Here is a 24,349-nt window from a genome sequence, read left to right on the forward strand (position 1 = left end):
CCTTTGTTGTTTGTAGATTTCACTGTTAATTTCTTTTTCAGACGTAATCCTGGTCTTCTTACTGCTTCAGATTGGACATCGACAGGTAACATCATACTTTCACAGTACAGGTTGGTTTGAGTGAAACATCGTTATGTCTCGGTCCCCTGAAAATGACCGTAATTTGAATACTCGAAACTGTAACTGGACAAAACCTTGTTGCTAGACAGTTTGGTGGTCATCGTAACTCCATACAGTAACCCTGTGGTCGGTGGCAACGGACCGAACCGACCGACGTTTTGGACGTCAAGAGCAACGTCACGGAGGCAAGATTATCATGACCGTGTGGTTCCCTGCGGCAACTTTGGTTGCCCACAGCATCCCTGGCTGATGTCCCTGGAACTGATTTTGTTTATACGCAATGTGTAGTACTCTGAGAGAATATGTATATACCAACGTTTTTGCTGTATGCTACATAGTGCTGTCACAATGAGCATGTATGTATAAGTATACTATCACACACCACTTAAAAACGTCACTGAACACTGAATGTTTATAAGTTTTGGTTATATGTAGTATTGATAGTCGACATACATATGTAAGTAGTTTTGCCGATTACCTACATATAGTACAGGTAGTGAACACGTATAAAACCGTAGTTTTGTTTATAACCTAAGTACATTCTGACCAAGTTTTGGCGAAGGACTTTGAGGATTTTACCCCCTCCTCCACCCCCACCTCAACACTACCACGCACGCACGCACGCACGCATGCATGCATGCACGCACGCACGCACATACATACATGCATGGGTGACATTGACATGATCGTTGTGTACTACTTGCAGTGACCTTTCAAGAGTGGACCGTTTGACAGCACCACTTAACACTAAGTGGGCTCTACTTATCGCTGCACTCATCACCAACTCACTGCTATCCATAGGACACTTCGCTTGCACGTCGGACGCTGACATGGCGCATCTACTGCTGTTGCTGATATGTCTGACCCCCCAGCTGGCTGCTTGTGAGTAGAGTGTATTTTGAATTTATTGTGTTGTTTATATATAGGACTAAGTTATCAAACAAATCGGCAGTTAATGCGTTTATTTCATGTTGTTGAAACATACGCCTGCAATTTACTAAGTGATTAATTCTTCAGATCTATTTTCATCTTGTTATATTGCTCTTGGCCTAATCCTGCTCATATCACGCTAATTGTTATACGTGACAATATTAAGCATATGTTACATAGGGATTACACTTTCTTAGTAAAGTACAGATTCCATCAGGGATTCGAACCCACACACTCAGAGTCAGGCACCTACTCGCCAGCACACAAAGTCAGCCTCCTATCCCGCTCAGCCACCGCGACTTCCACAAAAATGGAAGTCGGACAACTTGTAGTCTAGACTGCGGACTTTGTGTACCCCTCTGATGAGTGTAAATTGGCACGGCTCCTACGGCTGAAAGCTATGATTACACAATGCCATTTAGGAAGCGGTCAAAAGTAACATATGTTATATTTACCCCCTCCTCCACCCCAACCTCAATACTACCACGCACGCACGCACGCACGCACACACACACATAAATACATACATACATACATACATACATACATACATACATACATACATACATACATACATACATACATACATACATACATACATACATACATACATACATACATACATACATACATACATACATACATACATACATCATACATACATGGCTGATCTTGACATGATGGTTTCTCAGTAAAACACAGATTCTAGGTATAATGACTAGAAGTAACCCTGATACCATAGGGTATTACATTAAATAACAGTGAACAGAATCTGGGATAATATGTCGATGACACACAGCTCTCTCTTGATGGATCAGATAAAAGCCTTAATATCTCAATTCAAACACTAAATACCTTTCATAAAATGTCAGGACTCAAAATGAACATTGACAAGAGCTAAAGCTATTTGGATAGGCTCAATGTCAGGCAGTAAACTCACATTAGTCTGTGATTTGAATCTTGACTGGCACCGTGGAAACTTTGAAGTGTTAGGAATTACATTGAATGCTTCACTAAATGACCTATGGGTGATTAACACAAGGGGACGCTTAGCACATATAAATAGATTGCTTGGTAGTTGGCGAAAAAAGAATTTGACTTTAATTGGATAAATCACTGTCATTAAAACCTTAGCTATTTCAACTTTAGTACACATCGTTTCCGCACTTCCTAACCAACTCAAAACCTTTATTAAGAATTTGAACAGCATAATTTATAAATTTCTGTGAACCTGTTTAAATAAGTTTGGGCTTAGACACGAAACGTGATAACGATTGCAACATATCTTGTATCATTCATTGTCAGACATAGCTGTGATTGTATTGCATCGTGTCTGTTCGGATACAGAAGACAGCAGTGTTTTCCTGGCTGTTTTAGGTTGGGGTCAAGATGCTTTGTTTGTTTGTTGTATAACGCCGCACTCAGCAATATTCCAGTTTTATGGCAGTTTGGGGTCAAGAGTATAGTGCGTTTGGCTCAAAAGCGGACCGATGAATTGCAATGTAACTAAAAAACTAATAAACATATAATACTCACATGAAACGCTGATCATAATCAAAATATCAGACCAACTCTGTGATTTGTGTGCAGAATTTATGTCCTAAAATTAAAAAAAGTTGTTTAACAAACTATCATTAAAATATTGACACAGTTCACTGTTTGTTACGAGGGAGGAGTGCAGAGAAAGGGACAGCCAGGTGTTAGAGAAGCACGTGCACAAGTGCCGACAAAGTTATTGCTTCATTCACCTGTGCTGTGCCGTCTCCATCCTTTCTCGCACTCTCGGCTGTCCCTTTCTCTGCACTCCCCCCTCGTAACAAGCCTACGTCTATATCCATGCAGCTTTACCACTGTCCCTGTTGAAAAGCAGTATCTCTTAGGTTATTGCTATTATCACACCCGTCATATTGCATTTGAAATTGCACTGCCTCGCTGTTGTGTACTGACATTCTATTTCCTTTGCAGCAATTAGTATTGTGTAAACTTGGTAATTGTACTATACAATTGTTACCCGTATATCATTCCTTTGTTGTTTGTAGGTTTCACTGTTAATTCCTTTTCCAGACATAATTATGGTCCTCTTACTGCTTCAGATTGGACATCGACAGGTAACATCATACTTTCACATCGTTATGTCACGGTCCCCTGAAAATGACCGTAATTTGAATACTCGAAACTGTAACTGGACAAAACCTTGTTGCTAGACAGTTTGGTGGTCATGGTAACTCCATGCAGTAACCCTGTGGTCGGTGGCAACGGACCGAACCGACCGACGTTTTGGACGTCAAGAGCAACGTCACGGAGGCAAGATTATCATAACCGTCTGGTTCCCTGCGGCAACTTTGGTTGCCCACAGCATCCCTGGCTGATATCCCTGGCACACACACACACACACACACACACACACACACACACACACACACACACACACACACACACACACACACACACACACATACATACATCATACATACATGGCTGACCTTGACATGATCGTTTCTCAGTAAAATACAGATTCTAGGTATAATGACTAGAAGTAACCCTGATACCATAGGGTATTACATTAAATAACAGTGAACAGAATCTGGGATAATATGTCGATGACACACAGCTCTCTCTTGATGGATCAGATAAAAGTCTTAATACTTCAATTCAAACACTAAATACCTTTCATAAAATGTCAGGACTCAAAATGAACATTGACAAAAGCTAAAGCTATTTGGATAGGCTCAATGTCAGGCAGTAAACTCACATTAGTCAGTGATTTGAATCTTGACTGGCACTGTGAAAACTGTGACGTTTTCACTAAATGAGCTATGGGTGATTAACGCAAGGGGACGCTTAGAACATATAAATAGATTGCTTGCTAGTTGGCGAAAAAGGAATTTGACTTTAATTGGAAAAATCACTGTCATTAAAACCCTAGCTATTTCAGCTCCAGTACACATCGTTTCCGCACTTCCTAACCCTCCCAAAACCTTAAAGTTTTGAACAGCATAATTTTAAAATTGGTGTGGAGTGATACAAATGACAAAATTAAAAGAACAACCATAACTAGAAATTATCATGAAGGCGACCTCAGAATTATAAATCTAGATTCTTTTATCAATGCCTTGAAATTATCACCATTATAAAGAGGAATACAAGCTTTAACAGCATCTTTCAATTAAGACATTTGTTAACTCTGGGCTCAAATGCTGTTAATTGTTTATCTAATTATTCAGACAACCCTTTTTGGAGAGATGTTCTTTTGGCCTGGGGGATATTTTATAGAAAACAGAATCTAGACTATGAAGATATTAACACCAAATCATGGTACAACCACTGTGGTTAAATCATCTTATTAAATCCTCATATATGATAAAGAATTGGTTTGATCGTGGTTTACACAGTATGAGAGATATTTGTGGTGAAAGTTGCTTTCTCAGTTCTGAAAACATTCAACAAACATACAGAATATAAGGAAACGTCCTAGATTATCAACGTGTATTAAACAATATCCCAGATACGTGGAAGCATCTTCTTAGAAACAAAACACATAATTTATGTCAGCTAAATATCAACATTATTAATCTTGATATGATCTCAAATGATACAAGCTCAACGATATTTTGTGATAAATTAATTAAGAATGATAATAAACCAAAGGTATTAAAACATTGGAACTCTGTTTTGGATCAAAGAAGCCTTTGTTTGTTATAGAAAATGTACAAATGATTGCAAGCTATTAGACTTTCAGTACAGATTCATTCACAGAGTAATATACACACAAAAAAGAGTTACTGAAACTGAGGTTAGTCGATGATGATCTATGCCCTTTTTGTAACACTAACTCTGAAAATATTTTATATGTCTTCTATGAATGTCAGACTGTTTTCAGCTTCCGGCAGAAAGTAGAGAATTTCATTAATTTCGAAAGTAACCTGAAAGTAACAAAATAATGTATAGTGTTTTGGTTAGGCTCAAACACTCACATAGTTAATCATATCTTACTCATAGCTAAAAGATTTATCTACATCTCAAGTCTCCAACAGCTTTCCCTATCTTTTGACAGATTTGTCTCAACAATAAAGGAAATTTGTAAAATGATACAATTCGTAGCAAGAAAAAATAACAGATATAGCCACTTTAAGAAAAAATGGAAACACCTGCCCGATTTATCCTTTGAAGCGCTCATAAAATGATTGATCACAGTGCTGTGAGCTATATCACTTTATTTTTATTTATTTTTAATAATATTGTGAATTATATATAGTATTAATGAATTAATCTGTTAAACAATTCCGTACCCATTTCGCTTATCCATGACCTGCATAACATGACCGAAGTACTGATCATTGAAGTGTTTCTTGTCCACATATCATGTCTGCTCTATAATTGTATAATTGTATGGAAAGGAATTTAGAATAGATAAAAACAAGTACAGATTCTAGTACGGGAATCCGGGATTCGAACCCACACCCTCAGAGTCAGGCACCTAATCGCCAGCACACAAAGCCAGCCACCGCAAGCATGAGATCAAGAATTCTGTATATTATTTACAGGTAGGAAAAACTGATTTAATGATATTAGTCATTGGTTTGATGAAATCACTTTAAGCAAGGTTATAATTAGTGGTCCCATTAAGCCTTTAAGGACACAGGGTAGCACAGTGAGTAAGAGTAGGCTCAAATATTTGAATAGATTTAAAGTTGTTTAGAGTCTCCCATCATGATGTTGCTGAAATATTGCTGAAAGCGACGTACAACCAATTCATTCAGCCACTCACTTTTATGATATGAAATCATTTGTTGATGTTTCATACCAGGTGCACAAGAACTTGTTTTCGATCCCCCCCGGGCCGAGACTCAGGAAGGAGGGGCGGCCATGGTATGTAACCTGTTTTGTCAACGGAATTGAAGACCCACGACAGAAAAAGGTAGAATGGGTGGATCCTGACGGAGACGTAATTGAATATTATGACAGGTAAGAATGCTTCCAGTTATTTAGAATAGTCTCGTGGCATGATGTCTTGTGAAGTCAACAGGCCGGAAGTCTAAGTGAAGAAAGCAGGTGGAATGGTGACCGCGTGACCTTGACTCCCGAGAGTTTCTTGAGCCTTTATTCTATCGCCTGCTATTTCATTTAATAGTGTCATTTCTCCTGAAAACTGGGATCGATAAGCAAAACGCTTATTTAAAAGCTCCCTATATCAAAATCATGTAACAAAAGTCAAGTTGTATGCTCAATAATGACACAAGATAATTTAGTTATCAAACATTATCGGAACTGTCAGGTTTTGATAGTTTGATAGTGTTTACAAAATCCACACGAGAATCACAATATGTTACACTCAAAAAACAAAGAGAAACGCTCAGGCGTTTTCAGCAGTTCGTTTCGATATATGTTGACAGCAATCGTCATTTAGACAATTCCTATGTTTGAATGTCGTGGTTGTTGTGTATTGCGCGAAAACGCATCCCAAAATATGTTTGTAAAGGTTTGTCATAAAAAAATTCAAACGTTGCATGAAAAGTGCATGCAGAAAAAGTTATCCACGAAATGCATGTTCAATGTGTCGGACACATGAGTAGAGACATCGACTATAAAAGCCAAATCAAATTCATCATTTCATTACGAAATTTAGGACGTAAACGAAGATTCAAAATGCAAAGACTGACCGAAATATCGCCATTGGACGTTTGGAGTGAGTGAGTTAGCATTTAACGGCACATCGGCAATATTTCAGCCATATCGTGACGAGAACATTGGACATTGTAATAGAATATATATAGTTATTATAAAAACCTGCCGACGAAGGACAGTAAAATTACTAGACAATCACAGATATGAATATAAAACTAGCGAACAAAGCTAAAATATTGCAATTAAAGGAGACAATACAATATAAAAACAAGCTATAGATCGCCAACACCAGAAGGTAGATCACCAAACTAGGGACCATGGGGACTTACAGTACCTTGGCTACCTTCATGGACCCTAGTTGGATTTACACCATCCCTTCAGCTGCTGGCGATTGTAAGGAATGTTAGCTACAAATTTAAATAAAATTACAAGAATGCTACGTTTAAAAATCCTGGCAAGTTTAAATTGACTTTGAAAGTTTTGGGACTTACGTACCCTCTCAGGAGGACAATAATTTTACGCTACGTAAACCCACTTTGAGGGTACATGGACGTTTGGAAGCATGGGAATCCCCGTCCGCGTTACAAGACACTTTAACGTCCACCACAACACCATATCTCGATTATGACATCGATATACCCAGTTCAATTCCACCTTAGATCGTCCCAAAAGTGGAAGACCAAGAGTGACCACTCCTGCTCAGGACCGATTCATCCGGGTGTTTCACCTACGTCACCGATTTGCTACAGCAACGGACATGTGCGTGGTCTTTGAAGAATATCCTACCAAACCATCAGAAATCGTCTGAGAGAAGTGGGACTTCGAGCAATTCGACCCAAAGTTGGACATGTCCTGACACGACTACACCGACAACGACGTGTCCAATGGTGCAGCAGGGTACAGGCATGGATCCTGGGTAACTCATGGAACGCGTTTGGTTCAGTGATGAATCGCGTTTCCTCTGCAACGATGGAATGGGTGACAACGTGTCTATCGACGTCAAAACGAACGTTTTACGCCGAACTGCGTTCGACAGGTGGACAGATTTGGCGGAGAAACGTCATGGTATGGGAAGCCATGTCCCACACGGGTGTATACGAGCTAGTGGTGGTTCAAGGCAATCTTACAGCAAATCGCTTCATCGACCAAATCCTGCAACCTCACCTCCTCCCACCTTTTGCCGTTTCAACACGACAGCTCGTGTAACAAGTGCCTATCTCGCCAATAAAAACGTCAGCGTCCTTCCCTGTTCTTCCACATTCCCTGATCTGACCCCGATCGAGCATCTATCAGACGAACTTGATCGACGCGTCCGTAAACGTCACCATCGTTCACAGACACTTGCAGAACTTGCCAACGCGTTGCAGGAGAAAGGCGAAGAATTCCCCAAGCAAAATTCAGACGACTTGTGCAATCCCTTCCAAGGCGGTGTCGAGCAGTGACGGCTGCAAGGGGTGGTGTCACCAGGTACTGACCTGAACGCCCCCTAGTGTCCACACATGTGCAGTGAACTGAAGTAATGCTGACAATGACAACAATACATATGTTCATCAGTGTGTCGAATTTCCTTCATCTATGTTCAAGCTTTATCCACTTATCTACACATACATACGTTTAATACATTACCTTATTTTTGGCCTATGCGTTTCCTTTTTCAAGAGTGTAAATGTGAGAGCAACAGGCGAACAGTAAACTTTCTTACCTGGCGAAATTTTGCCCAAAGTAAAGGCATATTTATAGTGATTTTTCCATCGTGGGTTTCTTTGAAGAATACGCTTGTACACACCCCTGTGTTGAACTGTTAGTGTCAGTGAGTTTTCATGACTTTCTACTAAGAGTGAGTGAGTTGGATCTTACGCCGCTTTTAGAAATGTTCCAGCAATATCACGGTTGGCACCAGTAATGGGCTTCACACATTGTTCACAGGTGGGGAATCGAAATCGGGCCTACAGCGTGACAAGCGAACGCTTTAACCACGGGGCTACCCTATAGCCCCTTTCTACTAAGAACCCCTGGGCAGTGGTCTGTGGGCCTCGACATGTACAGTCTGTTATGTAGGGTCCTTGTAAAGGTGCTGGGATGCCATGCTGGTGCGTAATGAACTAAGTCATTATGTTGATAGAATATATTCAGTTTTGGGGTTTAGCACTTTGATGTTTAAACCTTATTAAAATCGGTATCAGCACTGCTAATAAACTGACGTATATATACTATTGAAAAAAAGAAACGCATAACCCGGAATCTGTTGCGAAAATGTATTTTCAAACATGTATAACTCGTCCACAAATAGACTTTAGTACATGAATTTTTACATCAGTTTAGAAGAAGGAAATGGCTATACAAGCAAGTGGATAATTTTAGATAACGGACACACTGAGCGCGATGGTGACGACGTAGCAGTCCCGACGTCGGAGCTCCTGGCTCTCAGTCCAATCTTTCTCAACCTGTTCCGTACAGTTTGACCGGATATCCTCCGAAGCCCAGGCACCCTGGCTGCTGTCCTCTCACCCGTGGCAGTACGATCACGCAAATGTAGTACCCGGATGTACCGATCTTGGGATGCAGTGGTGACTCTAGGTCTGCCAGTACGGTGACGGTCATTTGTTATACCTGTTTGGTTGCAACGAGCTGCAAATCGTGATATCGGCTCAGACTAACATTCAGACACCTGTTAGAAGATTGTTAATATCCAGCGTGGATCCTTTCAATTTCGATGTTCCGTGTCGCAGCGTCAAGACGTGGCGCAGTAATTTGACCTTGAAACTCCTTCAAAACGATTGCAGATTTCCGAAAGTAATCTGGATTTTTATAGCCAGACAGTGCATGCTCTTTGATGTACAATTTCAAGTGGAAGGTGATTGCTGTTGCGTTGTGGCGATGCCTTTTTAATCCTTGTAAGAAATCTCATCAAAATCAACATTTTGAGGTAAAGTCGATTTTTACTTGTGCAATTGTGTAAAATCATGTTATCAACACTTTTGTTACATATTTTGACGATTGTCTGAACACAATAGGCAATTAATAGATATTTAAAAATGCAAAACGCCTATGCGTTTCTTTTTTGGAAGAGTATATTTTTGAAAAGGAAATATGTGGTGTTTAGGCAACACGTACTAAACAAATGTAATAAATCACAATCAAAACACTTTTCTTTTGGAAAATAATCCCGAAACTCCATGTGTGTACTTTCTTTTGTGCGTCAGTTTAGGTTCATCCGTTAAAACATTAGCCCAGCAGAGATTAACAATAATCATATCATAATATTAACTTATTGTCTTTACTCACACCGCCTCAAGACAGGGTACCTCTAAGTCAAACATCCAGTGTGCACACATTATCAATGTTGATATGATAATAATGAATGCTTTGAGAGTGCATCACCACTTGCACTTCCTTATGACCATAGTTGTGTGTACAGTAATCGCTCTTGAAAGATGATTGGTGAATGACGTGAAATTTGCATGTGTACGATTTTCATTTTCAAAAAAGAAAACCCGGCTAAAAACAAACACTAACAACTGTGTGATGCAAAAACTATTGTAAAAATTAATGGTATACAGAGATTTATCGACCTACCTGAAAACCGTCAAAATCAAGAATAACACCCCATGCACGTGTATTGAGTCTACTGCGTTGTGCACGTGCATCCTATGCGTTGTGCTTCGGGGTGCTGATAAAGAGAACTGGTGGTGCGTTCATAAGATGTGTGTCTTTGAAAAGTTTGTTAACGCTTAAACTTCCTATCCAAATTGAACTATTTTTGGGGACACCAGAAATGGGGTTTACACATTGTACCCATGTGGGTAATCGAACCCCGGACTTCGGCGTGACTAGCGAACTCTTTACCACTGGGCTACCCCACCGCCCGTGAACACTGATAGGGTGACTGATTAAGAACAAAAAACAAAACAAGCATTAACCGTCTGTGAGTGAGGGCGTATGTGAGTGTGTGAGTTGTTAAATGCCTCACTATCTGCCTAATACACGACGTCGATCTATATATATAAATAATGTCTTGAAAAGACAATGCAATCAGGAAAATCGATCCGAGCAATGGGGATTCGATGACATATAAGCATCTAATGGCTTCAATGATTGTTTGAATCATATTGTGTTTGACTTTCAGGAGATTGGGAGGCTCAAGCAACGGTCACGTGTTGGGGTTCCGGGAATACTGGGACGATTACGTCAAGAATACAGGGAATTATACATGCAGTGCAACAATCGCAGGGAAGACTGTGAAGAAAACTATCTGGGTGGATTTCTCAGGTAAACTGTGAGCGAGTTGCATATACCTTTTTAGCCGCTGGGTTAGCTGCTTCCCCTTCCCTACCTCTTTCCTTCATTCACTCACTCACTCACTGTACTCCTTCACTCATTCTCACACTCACACTCCTCCACGCTCTCACACTATTGAATATATAAGCTATATAAACCGCAGGCCTCTTTGAACAGCATTGTCTTCAGATCACAAGCTATTATTTGAGGGGGCGTTGGGGTAGCGTAGTGGTTAAAGCCTTTGCTCGCCACCCGAAGACCCGGGTACAATGTGTACCCATTTCTGATGTACCCGTCGTGATATTGCTGGAAAATTGCTAAAAGCGGTGTAAAACTAAATTCACTCACTCACTAATTTGAACAACATTGTATTCAGATCACAAGCTATTATTTGAGGCGGCGGCGGAGTAGTCTAGTGGATAAAGTGTTCGCTCGTCACCCCGAAGAGCCGGGTACAATGTGTACCCATTTCTGATGTACCCGTCGTTATTTTGCTGGAAAATTGCTAAGCGGTGTAAAACTAAACTCACTCAGATTGAAAGAGAAGGTAAAACTGACGCGTCCGAGGGAGGGTCTTAATGTATGTCACAGCTTTGTAACAGCTGCCTCTATAGTAACATGAGTTTGTCCTGGACGTGACTGCTGGCATGACAAACCACAGCCCACTGAAGTATGATAGGTAGGTCTGTATCATACCACAGTATGATCCCAATCACAAACTGTTTTTATATGGTATTTTACTGATATATGTATTCTTTGTCACAGACATTCATGAATTACTCAACCCCAGAATTTCTGCTTTAAACAACTGCCAAAAGGACTTTTTCATGATTTCAGTAACTTTTGATAGAAAATTCTATATCAATACCAAACTAGAAAAACATGTTGGGTAATAATCAATCAGTGTCCTGTATAAGGGACACATCCCACATGAGTGCTATGTGTGAAGCCCATTTCTGGTGTCCCCGGTCGTGATATTGCTGGAATTGCTACAAGCGGCGTAGAAACAAACTCACTCACTATCATTTGAGATTATAAGAAATGAATACAGGTCTTGCAGGTATAATTCAAGGTTGATCACCGTCGACACGTGACACAGCTGTAGTGTCGATTAACAGATCTTAAGCCATTCGAATCTGGGATTCGAACCTTCTATTATAGTCATATATCACATTTAGATGGATATATTTAGAAGATATTAGAAGACAAAAACATATCATCCATCGACTCCCAATTGTTCTTGGTGCTTTAGGTTCTGTATCTCCCGATCTATTGACTGGCATTGTGAGAGTCATTGCTGCAGTCAGGAACACTGCTCTTCTGACACTCCAGCGTCCTGAGTTGATGATGAGCCAGACTGGCGTGTTTTTACTTTAACGTGAACAGTATATGATGTAATAATGACCGCTAGCCTAACCTCAGATAGGATAGCATCGAGTACCATCTCTTAACGTCTTGATGACATAGAGCTTTATTGAACAAGGCGGTGAAATGTTTCTTCACGTAACAGTGACATACATGAATATGATACTGTTATAAGCGGTGTTAAACCTAACTCACTCACTCAAGGGGTGGTCGGGTAGCCTAGTGGTTAATGCGTTCGATCATCACGCAGAAGACCAGGTTCGATCCCCACATGGGCACAATGTGTGAAGCCCTTTTCTGGTGTCCCCCGCCGTGATATTGCTGGAATGTTGCTAAAAACGGCGTAAAACCCAACTCACTCCCTCACTCACACACACTCAAGCATGGATGATTCTATTGTGCATGACCCGATGTTTCAGATGACCAAGCTGTCGGTATCTACCCAAGTAAAAATAACAGTATATCGCGAATCGAAGGAACGGGTAAACTGGTTCTCACCTGTAAAGCCATAGGCTTTTCAGCCTCAGACACCAAGTTGGAATGGATGGATCCTAACTACAGAACCATTGGACATGACCAAACCACCAGCAGGTAATCTTACATCACAATATGCATCACTCAGATGCACCTAGCACGAAAAGGTGATATACTTAGTTCAAATAATGTTGACAAAATGAATCGCAAAAGTATTGCATTTAGTGTGTTACGTTTTGAATTGCTTTCGGACTTTGAAAAAATGACTGCACACTTTTCTTTCTGAGTTTTAAAGCACGGTTTTATGGAAATAAATATCGCTGAAAACACGCAACAGGAATTGTGAGTCGTTGTTCTGTCAAGTATTATACGGGGTATTCAATTGCTCCTTGCTGGATTTTCGGTATTCCAAGACTTGGCCCTGAATTATAGAAAGTCGCTGTTGCCTTCATTGTAAAACAATTTAATGCAATGTAAACGCATTTGACCCATAACAACAATTAGGATCTATTCGAGATTGAATACTTTCTAGAGACCAAGCATCACAATTTTATCTCATGGTGGGGCGGTGGGGTAGCCCATCTGTTAAATTGTTCGTTTGCAAAGGCACGGTTTCGATTGTGAGAAAGGGGCGGGTCGGTAGCCTAGTGGTTGAAGCGCTAGCTCGTCATGACGAGATTTGATTCCCCACTTGGGTACGATGTGTGGACCCTATTTGTGGTGGCCCCCGCCGTGATGTTGCTCTAATGTTGCTGAATGCGGTGAAAAAACCGTACTCCACAAACTACAGCTTGTGATTTGCGTATATTGCTGTGCTGCCTTACAGGACACTTGTGTGAAAGCGACAGAAACAATTGACTACCATATGTTTCCAAATAAGCAGCCATGCTGATGATCACAAGCCCGGTTATGCTCTTCGAACGTCATGGCGTGAGACAAGCAAAACAATCACGAAAGATAACTAACACATTTAGTTGCAGGATTACTGAGCTGTCAAGCATCGACTTACCTTTTTTGCAAATCGTGTGTTACCGGTAGGGTAGGACATGGCATCCCTTTTCACGAACATCCGTCGCCACAACTGACTTTGAGGGATCCACTCATTCAACTGTCAATTAACCTCTTTTGCCTTCTACGTCTCGTTGAATCTGTTGAACACAAATTCCGGTCTTCTAATACCGAAGCGTTTACGTCATATATTTACGGATCCGCGGGTACAGAAATGTATAATGAATTCTCCGAGCATCAAATATTTGTGAGCCCCCGCACATGAGTGTGAAACCATTTCGGGTTTGTTTTCTATAGGTCTCTTTTGTCTGCTTCTGGTTGCAGGATCCACACAGAACAACTGTCTCTGAGAACACGTCTGCACTTTGATGACGTCAAGGTTGAAGACCATGGACTATACACATGCCGTGTGATTACTGGTGGTCTCACAATAGTGAAACAAGTACAGGTCAACGTCTACGGTCAGTCAATCCTTAGAATGTTTTGCGAAAAGAGTAAAACTTTACTCCGAGGGGTTTCGGTTGACAATGACAAACCTTTTTGCTGACCGAAGGTTTCTATATGTGAAGACTTCGGTGTCTTGTTCGGTGTGCGGAAAAAAAAGTCCTCGAAAAAACAGTACCTGAAAAAAGTCCTAAATGTGCCTGGGAAAAAAGTCTTCCGGAAAGGAGTCCTATTTCGAAATAAGAATAAAACGCATTTTTTAGTTTTTCATAGCGTTTATTGACTTCCATGTATTGTATGTTCATACAACAAACGTAAAATAGACAGATCCGGTTTACATTACAGAGGTTTTCATTCAACATACAACTATGTTCATACAACAAACGTAACATAGACAGATCCTGTATACATTACAGATGTTTTCATACAACATATAACTATGTTCATACAACAAACGTAAAATAGACAGATCATGTTTACATTACAGAGGTTTTCAGCTTTATTCCTACTACAGAATATTGATGAATATTAATGTCTACTGACTCGTATTCATTCTAATGTGTACTGCCACGCCACGTCATACAGCACAGGTCTGGAATGTCTATTGAGTCTTATTCATTCTAATGTTCACTGCCACGCCATGTAGGAACTTGGGGATTGATATTCTTCCTGCTGCCATGTTACTGCAGAGCTTGTTTGCGTATGAAGGTACCAGTGACAGTACTCAACCAGTCTAAATATTTAGCACGTCCTTTTAATCACCCTTTGCATGTGAGTACTTCATGTTTTAATAAGTGTCATTAAAAAGATAAAAGATCAATTTATCTATTTAATAACCCATATGTGTGAGTTATCAATGTTTTTCTAAAATCTTTGACATAAAAGTTGATGAATAAATAGTTTTTTATTACAACAGGACTTTTTTCCGGAGTTCTTTTCTTCCGGTACGTTTTTACCGCGGACATTTTTTCTACCATCTCTTGTTCCACCCAAATGATGAACTGTCCATCCTGCAGCACTCTGTAAGATTTGGTGAATGTTACGTATAAATGTGCGTCACGATAGCGTACAGAAACGTTCGTAAAATATGTCCGACATGGAAATACCAGCTTGACATGAAAATGAAACCGATGCAACCAGATCTGTGGGCTATGGTTGGAGTGACTGACACCCGATCAGAAAGTTGTATAGTCCCAGGCAAAAAGTATCAAAATATCTGATAATGTTTCCACCTAAATTAGACCAGGAGGTTTTAGCCCCAGTGTAAAGTTCTGTGCAATGGTATACTTGTTCGGGTGTACAGGAAGACTTGCTACTGTGTGTGAATTAAGGGGAAGCCTACAAACCAGTTCAATCCAGATTGGATGATGTTTGTCCTCTAGATAAGATTTCGGTTTTAACCTACGTGCTTGTGTTACAGGAATATCTATCTTCCCATCACAAAGTCCTCTAAGAGTGATGAAGAAGACAGACATATCTTTGCACTGCCAGGTGACCAAACCATCAGGAGCGAAACGTGTAACTGTATCGTGGATGCACTCATACTCCATTAAAGTATCCCCTTACGACCCAAAGAAAACGAACAGGTAGAAACAATTCCGTTTCAATGGTTGTGAATGTTTTTTCTCTCTGCATCGTTGACTGGATCTGTATACAGTTCTAAACTCCTTGATAAGCTTCAGAAGATCCAAAATACTTCCGCCCGCATCATCAGCAAGACTTCTAAACGTTCCCATATAACACCAGTGTTGAAAGAACTGCATTGACTACCAGTTAGGGCCAGAATTGACTTTAAGATCCTCTGTCTGATATACAAGTGCCTCCATGGTTTGGCTCCCTCCTACTTGTCTGAACTCCTACAGTATGTCCCCGCACGCAACTTGCGCTCAAACACAAAACCGACTGGTCATCCCATCCTACAAACTGAAATCCTTCGGACACCGATCATTCTCTTACTCCGCGCCTGTGCTCTGGAACTCTCTCCCATGTGCCCTTAAAAGCTCTGCCACAATTGACATTTTTAAGTCCAGACTTAAAACCCACCTTTTCTCAGTATATTATGTATAACTTCATCTGTAAATACTCCAGTGTAAATATTCTGTAGCGCTTTGAGCATGCCTTAGGGTGTGGAAGGGGCGCATTATAAATATGCATTTTATTATTTATTTTATTATTATTTATCTGTTTTCTATTTCTTACATGTGATATTGAGATCAAGCGATGTTTCCAAGGAGGTGTCACTTTGATAAAATGCGTGACGATATATTTGCAAGCCATTGTGACGTCATCGTAACTGTGACGTCACAATCAAATGACGCCACATCAGTTCTGCTACTGAAGCTTGTTATCCAAGTCGTATATGACAAATAGCATATCAACCTTGTATCTTTTGATAGTTGGCTGTGTGTATGTGATGTAATACAGAGACAAAATTTACAAAAATGTTCCGCCAAAGTAAATATCTGTGTCGTCATCAGTGAGTATTACCTCTTGATTCTCTTATTTCGCCTTTCCTTTTTGTGATCACGCAGCTGAAATCGTGCTCGTGATGGCGTTGAACTACACTCACCTACTCGCTGAATTGTAGTGACCAATATGGACATAAGTTTGATCGTATTATATCCATTGATCCAAACTTTAGTTGTGGTTTAACGTTGATTATCTTGTTCAAAGTAAAGGAAATACGTACGTAAGATAAAAATGATGCTTCTATGTAAGGTTATGATCTTAAAATGGTGTTTGTTTGGTTTGGAAATATACGTCGGTTGTTTGAAACAAACATTAGACCAATATAATCTGTTCATGCATGTTCTACCGTCAAAGAGCGATTAAATCGCCTTTAAACTCATTACACATTCATTTATCATGACTGATGTAGAACGTTTGTATCAACTGTTGCGTGATGTGACATTATATTCTTGTGTCGGACAAGTCTTAAGATTGACATTGCCGCTGCTGGACAATTTATTTGAAAGAAAATAGAATATTGTTTTAATGAAGTGACAAAACCCTTTCCACATTTATAAGAAATCTCTGCTAAAAGCAGAATCGATAACACACACCCACTGTTACTTGAGGGGCGGCGGGGTAGCTAAGTGGATAAAGCGTTCTCTCGTCGCGCCGAAGAACCGGGTTCAATTCCCCACATGGGTACAATGTGTGAAGCCCATTTCTGGTGTCCCCCGGTGTGATATTAGTAGAGAACTGATATTCCTGGAATGTTGCTAAAATTGGCGTAAAACTAAACTTACTCACTCACACTGTTACTCTTACAGGATATTCTCACGGAACAGCTCTTTGGGGAGCACTATGTACATTGACGACCTGGCCGATGCCGACAACCGAACACACACGTGTCAAGTCTGGATCGACGGAAACTTTCTCCTACGTGAAATAAGCCTCCAATTTTTCGGTAAATATTTAAGGTAGAAGTCACTTTAGGAACTCACTGTTGTCTGGTGTTAATTCAAATATGTATTTTTACATATTTACATAGTTTGTATTTGATAAAAAATACCAGATGTTACGAATTAAAGTCCGCTGTCCAATAGAACACCCCCCCAACCCCACCCCCCCCACACACACACAACAACGCAATGTATATGAATACATGAACGCTTTTTCGTACGCCACAGGCCAGTGCAAAAATACATGAAAATAGTTTGTGTGTACATGTTCATCAACATGACATTTAACTCCACCCCTGTACGTCACGTCAATCTATTCTCTCAATACACCCCCACCCCTCCCAGCTGACTAACTTTGCCCATTCTTGAGATTCCTGAAAGTCCATTCTCTCAAGAATCCGCGACGGTTTTCTCATGCTTAACATGCTTCGAATTAACACGAATGTTGTCTCTTCAGATCCCCCCCCGAAATTGTTATTACTCCAGTAGAAGAGAGTATACGGCGAATGAAAGACACTACCACATCGATATATTGCAAATCAAAGGGACTTTCAGATACGCAGCTGCACAATGCCAAGTTCGAGTGGTTGGACAAACACGACAATGTCATTGGACCCTTCATCGAAGATGATCCCATACGCAACAGGTACACTTATTATTAGACAGTAGCTTAGTCTCTGAATATAATTTTGATTGTAACAAATAGACCCATTTAAACTGAAAGGAGCCCCCGGGAGACCAGGGCCCCGTTTTTACAAAGCTATCGTACTGCTACGACTGTCGTACCTCCTATACTGCGCCTAGCTGTTCGAAACTCTCTTAGCGCTAAGATAGTCGTAAGTGTCATGCATGAACATTAACTTACTACTATGTTAGCGCTAAGAGAGCTTCGAAAATCTAGGCCCTGTACAGGAGGTACGACAGTCGTAGCGCTAGGATAGCGTTGTGAAACAGGGCCCAGAAACCTGGGGAAATCTAGACTTGCTTCATTAGGGGATTTAGCATTGCAGGGAGGGCTAGCCTGAAGGGGAAATAGTATGGCTCAGGGACTGTGAGACAGACTAACTTATTGCACATTTCGGTTGAGATGTACCCACGGTATACAATGATGTAGTATTACTGATCACTGCTAGCACTCAAACCGCTGGTCGAGTTAATCAATGATGCACGAAACCGGTTTCCCTTCAGACTTCCGGAAAGCCAAACCGCGGTAAAATAAAAGGGGTAGATGTTTAACTGGGAAATTTTGAATTGCTCGAAACACAACTTGGACTTTGTTTGTGTAAAACTGGAACCAGTTTCTTGCACTGTCTCAGCAGAACGAGTTACAACATTAGTAATGACCCCAAACAAAACGATTGCGACTAATATCGTCTGTGTGCAGGGTCTACACAGGGAAATTGTCCCATCTTCTCTATTCAGGATCTTTACAGTGGTATTGTCCCACCTTCTGTATTCAGGGTCTACATAGTGGTATTGTCCCACCTTCTGTATTCAGGGTCTACATAGTGGTATTGTCCCATCTTCTGTATTCAGGATTTACACAGTGGTATTGTCCCACCTTCTGTATTCAGGGTCTACGCAGTGGTATTGCCCCATCTTCTGTATTCAGGATCTACACAGTGGTATTGTCCCACCTTCTGTATTCAGGGTCTACATAGTGGTATTGCCCCATCTTCTGTATTCAGGATCTACACAGTGGTATTGTCTCACCTTCTGTATTCAGGGACTACGCAGTGGTATTGCCCCATCTTCTGTATTCAGGATCTACACAGTGGTATTGTCCCACCTTCTGTATTCAGGGTCTACATAGTGGTATTGCCCCATCTTCTGTATTCAGGATCTACACAGTGGTATTGTCTCACCTTCTGTATTCAGGGACTACGCAGTGGTATTGCCCCATCTTCTGTATTCAGGATCTACACAGTGGTATTGTCCCACCTTCTGTATTCAGGGTCTACATAGTGGTATTGCCCCATCTTCTGTATTCAGGATCTACACAGTGGTATTGTCTCATCTTCTGTATTCAGGGCCTACACAAGGGTATTGTCCCACCTTCTGTATTCAGGTACACAGTGGTATTGTCCCATCTTCTGTATTCAGGGTCTACACAGTGAAATTGTCCCACCTAGTGGTTCAGGATCTATACCACTCTTGGTATTGTCCCACCTTCTGTATTCAGGGTCTACGCAGTGGTATTGTTCCATCTTCTGTATTCAGGGTCTACACAGTGGTATTGTACTATCTTCTGTATTCAGGGTCTACACAGTGGTATTGTCCCATCTTCTGTATCAGGGTCTACGCAGTGGTATTGTTCCATCTTCTGTATTCAGGATCTACACAGTGGTATTGTCCCATCTTCTGTATCAGGGTCTACACAGTGGTATTGTCTCATCTTCTGTATCAGGGTCTAGACAGTGGTATTGTCCCACCTTCTGTATTCAGGGTCTACGCAATGCACCTGCCCGATGGAACACGTCTTCAGCTTAATCAACTGACCAGTGAAGAGCAAGGAACGTACACCTGTAGATGGAGAGTCGGGGACAACATCATGATTAGTGAGATTCACCTGATTATCTACGGTAATTATAAATATGGTGAATGAGTGAGGTTTGTTTAAAACGGCTTTGGAGTTTCAGAGTCAAAACGCTTAATCTACTGAACCATTTTGAAAACAGTATCCGATTACACATGACGCATCTGACTGACTGACTGACTCACTGATACGGTAACAAAAAACAGCAAACCCCGGCTTCATCGTGCTCCTGTCACGCGACGCATGTAAATGATCACATATACATCGTGCCTATTCAATTTAACTCACTCTCTAGAATATGTAAGACAGATTTTCGTTGATAGAAGTAGACATAAGGTTGTAGGATAAATGGAGACTGTTTTGAATTGGTGGAGTGGGAGGAAGGTTGTAGAGTATGTAATACCATTTTTGATTGGTGGAACGGGAGGAAGGTTGTAGAGTATGTAAGACCGGGTTTGATTGGTGGAGTGGAAGGAAGGGTGTAGAGTATGTAATACAGTTTTTGATTGGTGGAGTGGGAGGGAGGTTGTAGAGTATGTAATACAGTTTGTGATTGGTGGAGTTGGAGGAAGGTTGTAGACTATGTAATACAGTTTGTGATTGGTGGAGTGGGAGGAAGGTTGTAGAGTATGTAATACAGTTTGTGATTGGTGGAGCGGGAGGAAGGTTGTAGACTATGTAATACAGGTTTTGATTGGTGGAGTGGGAGGAAGGTTGTAGACCATGCAATACAGGTTGTGATTGGTGGAGTTGGAGGAAGGTTGTAGACTATGTAATACAGTTTGTGATTGGTGGAGTGGGAGGAAGGTTGTAGAGTATGTAATACAGTTTGTGATTGGTGGAGCGGGAGGAAGGTTGTAGACTATGTAATACAGTTTGTGATTGGTGGAGTGGGAGGAAGGTTGTAAAGTATGTATTGGTGGAGTGGAAGGAAATTTGGCCCCATAGAAATAAATACACATCGTTGTGAGCAATGAAATATGTCTTGGGGGTAGCTAGTTTTGTTTAAGGAAAACTGCTTACGTGCAAGTAGATCTGATCAATGTTTGACATTCCATTGTGCGTTTTTAAGACGTGAGCTATATTCCATGCAGGTAAGCCAGAGGCACCGACGAATCTTCAAGCCGCAGATGCCGACACCAGTTCCATTACAATCACCTGGGAGAAAGGGTACAACGGAGACTCCAAGCAACGTTTCAACATAGAATACAGACAGCGTGACGGACGTGACGGACAATGGACCACCCACCCCACCGTGCCACGGGACCTCCACGCCCTTGAACTAACACTGGGTGGTCTCAAAACTGCAACAGTCTACGAGATTAGGATAAATGCTATGAATAAATATGGTTCCAGTAGCTACGCGTCAGTCAGTGTGACAACGTTTTGACGGGTAAGGACTGTCTGTAATTATCTGTGTATAGATGACTAATTAGTGGATCTGGAGGAAGTTGGGGTCAATGTGACGACGTTTTGACAGGTAAGGGCCGTCTGTAATTATCTGTGTATAGATGACTAACTAGTGGATCTGGAGAAAGTGGGGGTCAATGTGACGACGTTTTGACAGGTAAGGGCCGTCTGTAATTATCTGTGTATAGATGACTAACTAGTTGATCTGGAGGAAGTGGGGGTCAATGTGACAACGTTTTTACAGGTAAGGACTGTTTGTAATTATCTGTGTATAGATGACTAACTAGTGGATCTGGAGGAAGTGGGGGTCAATGTGACAACGTTTTGACAGGTAAGCACCGTCTGTAATTATCTGACCCGTGAAGGTTCGGATTAGAATGTGCCTTCGCTAACCAGTGCTTGTCGTAAGTGGCGACTAACGGGACCGGGTGGTCAGGCTCGCTGACATGGTTGACATATGTCATCGGTTCCCAATTGCGCAGATCGATGCGTATGCTGTTGATCACTGGATTGTCTGGTCCAGACTCGATTATTTACAGACAGACGCCATATAGCTGGAATATTGCTGAGTGCGGCGTAAAACTAAACTCGCTCACTCGCTCACTGTAATTATCTGTGTATAGATGACTAGCTACTGGATCTGGAGGAAGTGGAGGTCAATGTGACGACGTTTTGACAGGTAAGGACCGTCTGTAATTATCTGTGTGTAGATGACTAACTAGTGGATCTGGAGGAAGTGGGGGTCAGTGTGACAACGTTTTGACAGGTAAGGTCCGCCTGTAATTATCTGTGTGTAGATGACTAACTAGTGGATCTGGAGGAAGTGGGGGTCAATGTGACAGGTAAGGTCCGCCTGTAATTATCTGAGTGTAGATGACTAACTAGTGGATCTGGAGGAAGTGGAGGTCAGTGTGACAGCGTTTTGACAGGTAAGGACTGTCTGTAATTATCTGGAGGAGCGTGAATTTTGATTTGTGCTAGTGTCAATTAGAAGTAGTAACCACGCCAGACGCGGTGAACATTAGTGCCATATTTCTTCGACAGTCTTTCCAATGTACATATGGAAGCTGAAGCATAAAGCTTAACGCTGTAGACTACAAGCACATGCCTGTGTCCCTTAGACATGCACCTGTGATCGAGGTTGGATTACCAGGTAATGACTCATGGTTTGTCAGAGGCATACACGTGTTCGTGGAAACAAAGCCTCAGTGAAGCTTTCAGGATTATTGTGGTGGACTTGTTTAATAAATCACGGACAAACACGAGGTCCGATGCAAGCCTCTGTTATGAGGTGTTCCCTTGTACTGTTTGATAAATCACGATATGCATGAGGTCCGATGCAAGCCCCTGTTATGAGGCGTTTCTTTGTAGTGTTTGATAAATCACGGATAAACACGAGGTCCGATGCAAGCCCCTGTTATGAGGTGTTCCCATGTAGTATATGATAAATCACGGATAGGCATGAGGTCCGATGCAAGTCCCTGATATGAGGGTTTCCCTTGTAGTGTTTGTCCCGCTGTATGTGCATGCTGGATGTGTCTGACATACAATGTCCACAATGGCGAGACAAACCAAACCTCACTCTAATCTTCACCCACATGCACTTCAATTGCGAATGCATGTGTTGTTAAAACAGGGTAAAATATATTATTCAAGCTCAAGGAATGCCAAACAAAACATTCCTAAAAACTCTTTTATAAATACTCTTTTTTACAGCTTAGTAAATTTGTAATGCATACATTTCTTGTTTTTGCCTTGTTGTTATGGCAACGAAACATTGCGATACCGTGGACAACCTCTCTGATTTCAGATGCAGCACCGACCCTTGATGCCAGAACAACACGGGGTTAATCTTACAGCATGATGATGCAAAACCCGATCGTAATCTGACCTGAATATTTTCATCTTTGCCACTATTTGCAGTCTAATAAATATTGTTGAAGCACGACGGTTACAACAGATTCGTGTGTTGCGTGATACACGTGATATCACATCCGTACACCGATATACACTTATCCTCCCCCCCATGGTTTCCATGCTGAATGATTTATCAGTAAGCTTTGACCTATCCTCTACAAACTACTGAGCGGTGCTACTTGCAAGGAGTGACCTGACACAGCGAGACTCGTTGTCCTGTCAACCAAATATTAGATCCGATTCCTACAAACTGTCTACAGATGTTTTTTGCTGGTATTCTGTTTTTGCTCAATTCTGACATCATTCACATATCGGGATTCGAACATGGGATCATGTGTGTTTGACGAGGCCAATGGACAGGAGCAAACTGCGGCGCCTTAGACAACAGAGCCACCCCGCCTACATTAGCAAGATGGCGACTAACGTACAACCACGTTATAGCAGGGGCGTCTCCGTGGACATGTGAAGGGGCCATTATATCACTTCTGTGTCCGTGAAACCACTCTGAGTAAATGTTGACTTTCATCATCCTCAGCTTCAGCTCTTTATTCTTGCTATAATGCATGTGATCAGATCGAGAATGTACCGTCTACACCATGAAGGGCTAGTGGCACGCTTCAAACTGCTGGACACAATACAGTCAGCCACCATGTCTCAGTCTGCGTTTTGCTGACTTTCGATCAAGTTTCTGCAGATACAAAATATTGAAGAGAAAGGCCCTGCACACGGCGTTTAAGGTTAACAACACAAACGAAGGATCGATTAATCATAAACCAGCCTTTAGGAAATCTCACTGTTCACTTGACGTACGCCAAAAGGAACAATGTAAGGTGAT

At 41.3% G+C, this 24,349-nt stretch overlaps 1 protein-coding gene across 1 annotated transcript; it reads left to right on the forward strand.

Annotated features, from left to right (window-relative positions):
• The first annotated feature begins 922 nt into the window (after positions 1-922).
• LOC124292429 lies at positions 923-23,551 on the forward strand. The gene is made up of 12 exons (XM_046729509.1): positions 923-1,002; positions 3,115-3,158; positions 5,858-6,015; positions 10,802-10,944; positions 12,738-12,909; positions 14,125-14,261; positions 15,665-15,830; positions 17,520-17,656; positions 18,109-18,297; positions 20,097-20,233; positions 21,282-21,580; positions 23,408-23,551. Exons 1-9 carry the CDS (start codon positions 951-953, stop codon positions 18,138-18,140), a joined length of 1,041 nt encoding a protein of 346 aa, XP_046585465.1. The 5' UTR covers positions 923-950; the 3' UTR covers positions 18,141-18,297; positions 20,097-20,233; positions 21,282-21,580; positions 23,408-23,551.
• The last annotated feature ends 798 nt before the right edge of the window (positions 23,552-24,349 follow it).

This window comes from Haliotis rubra, unplaced genomic scaffold, assembly GCF_003918875.1.
Source record: "Haliotis rubra isolate DU_JTF1 unplaced genomic scaffold, ASM391887v1 Scf517, whole genome shotgun sequence".
NCBI classification, from domain to species: Eukaryota; Metazoa; Mollusca; class Gastropoda; order Lepetellida; family Haliotidae; genus Haliotis; species Haliotis rubra.

What these genes read in the sequence shown, in the direction of transcription:
- LOC124292429 (XM_046729509.1), top strand. Translation starts at nt 951, where the DNA reads ATGGCGCATCTACTGCTGTTGCTGATATGTCTGACCCCCCAGCTGGCT. An exon ending in GACCCCCCAGCTGGCTGCTT is followed by an intron (nt 1,003 to 3,114) that starts GTGAGTAGAGTG and finishes TTCCTTTTCCAG; the next exon opens with ACATAATTATGGTCCTCTTA. An exon ending in AGTACAGGTCAACGTCTACG is followed by an intron (nt 14,262 to 15,664) that starts GTCAGTCAATCC and finishes CTTGTGTTACAG; the next exon opens with GAATATCTATCTTCCCATCA.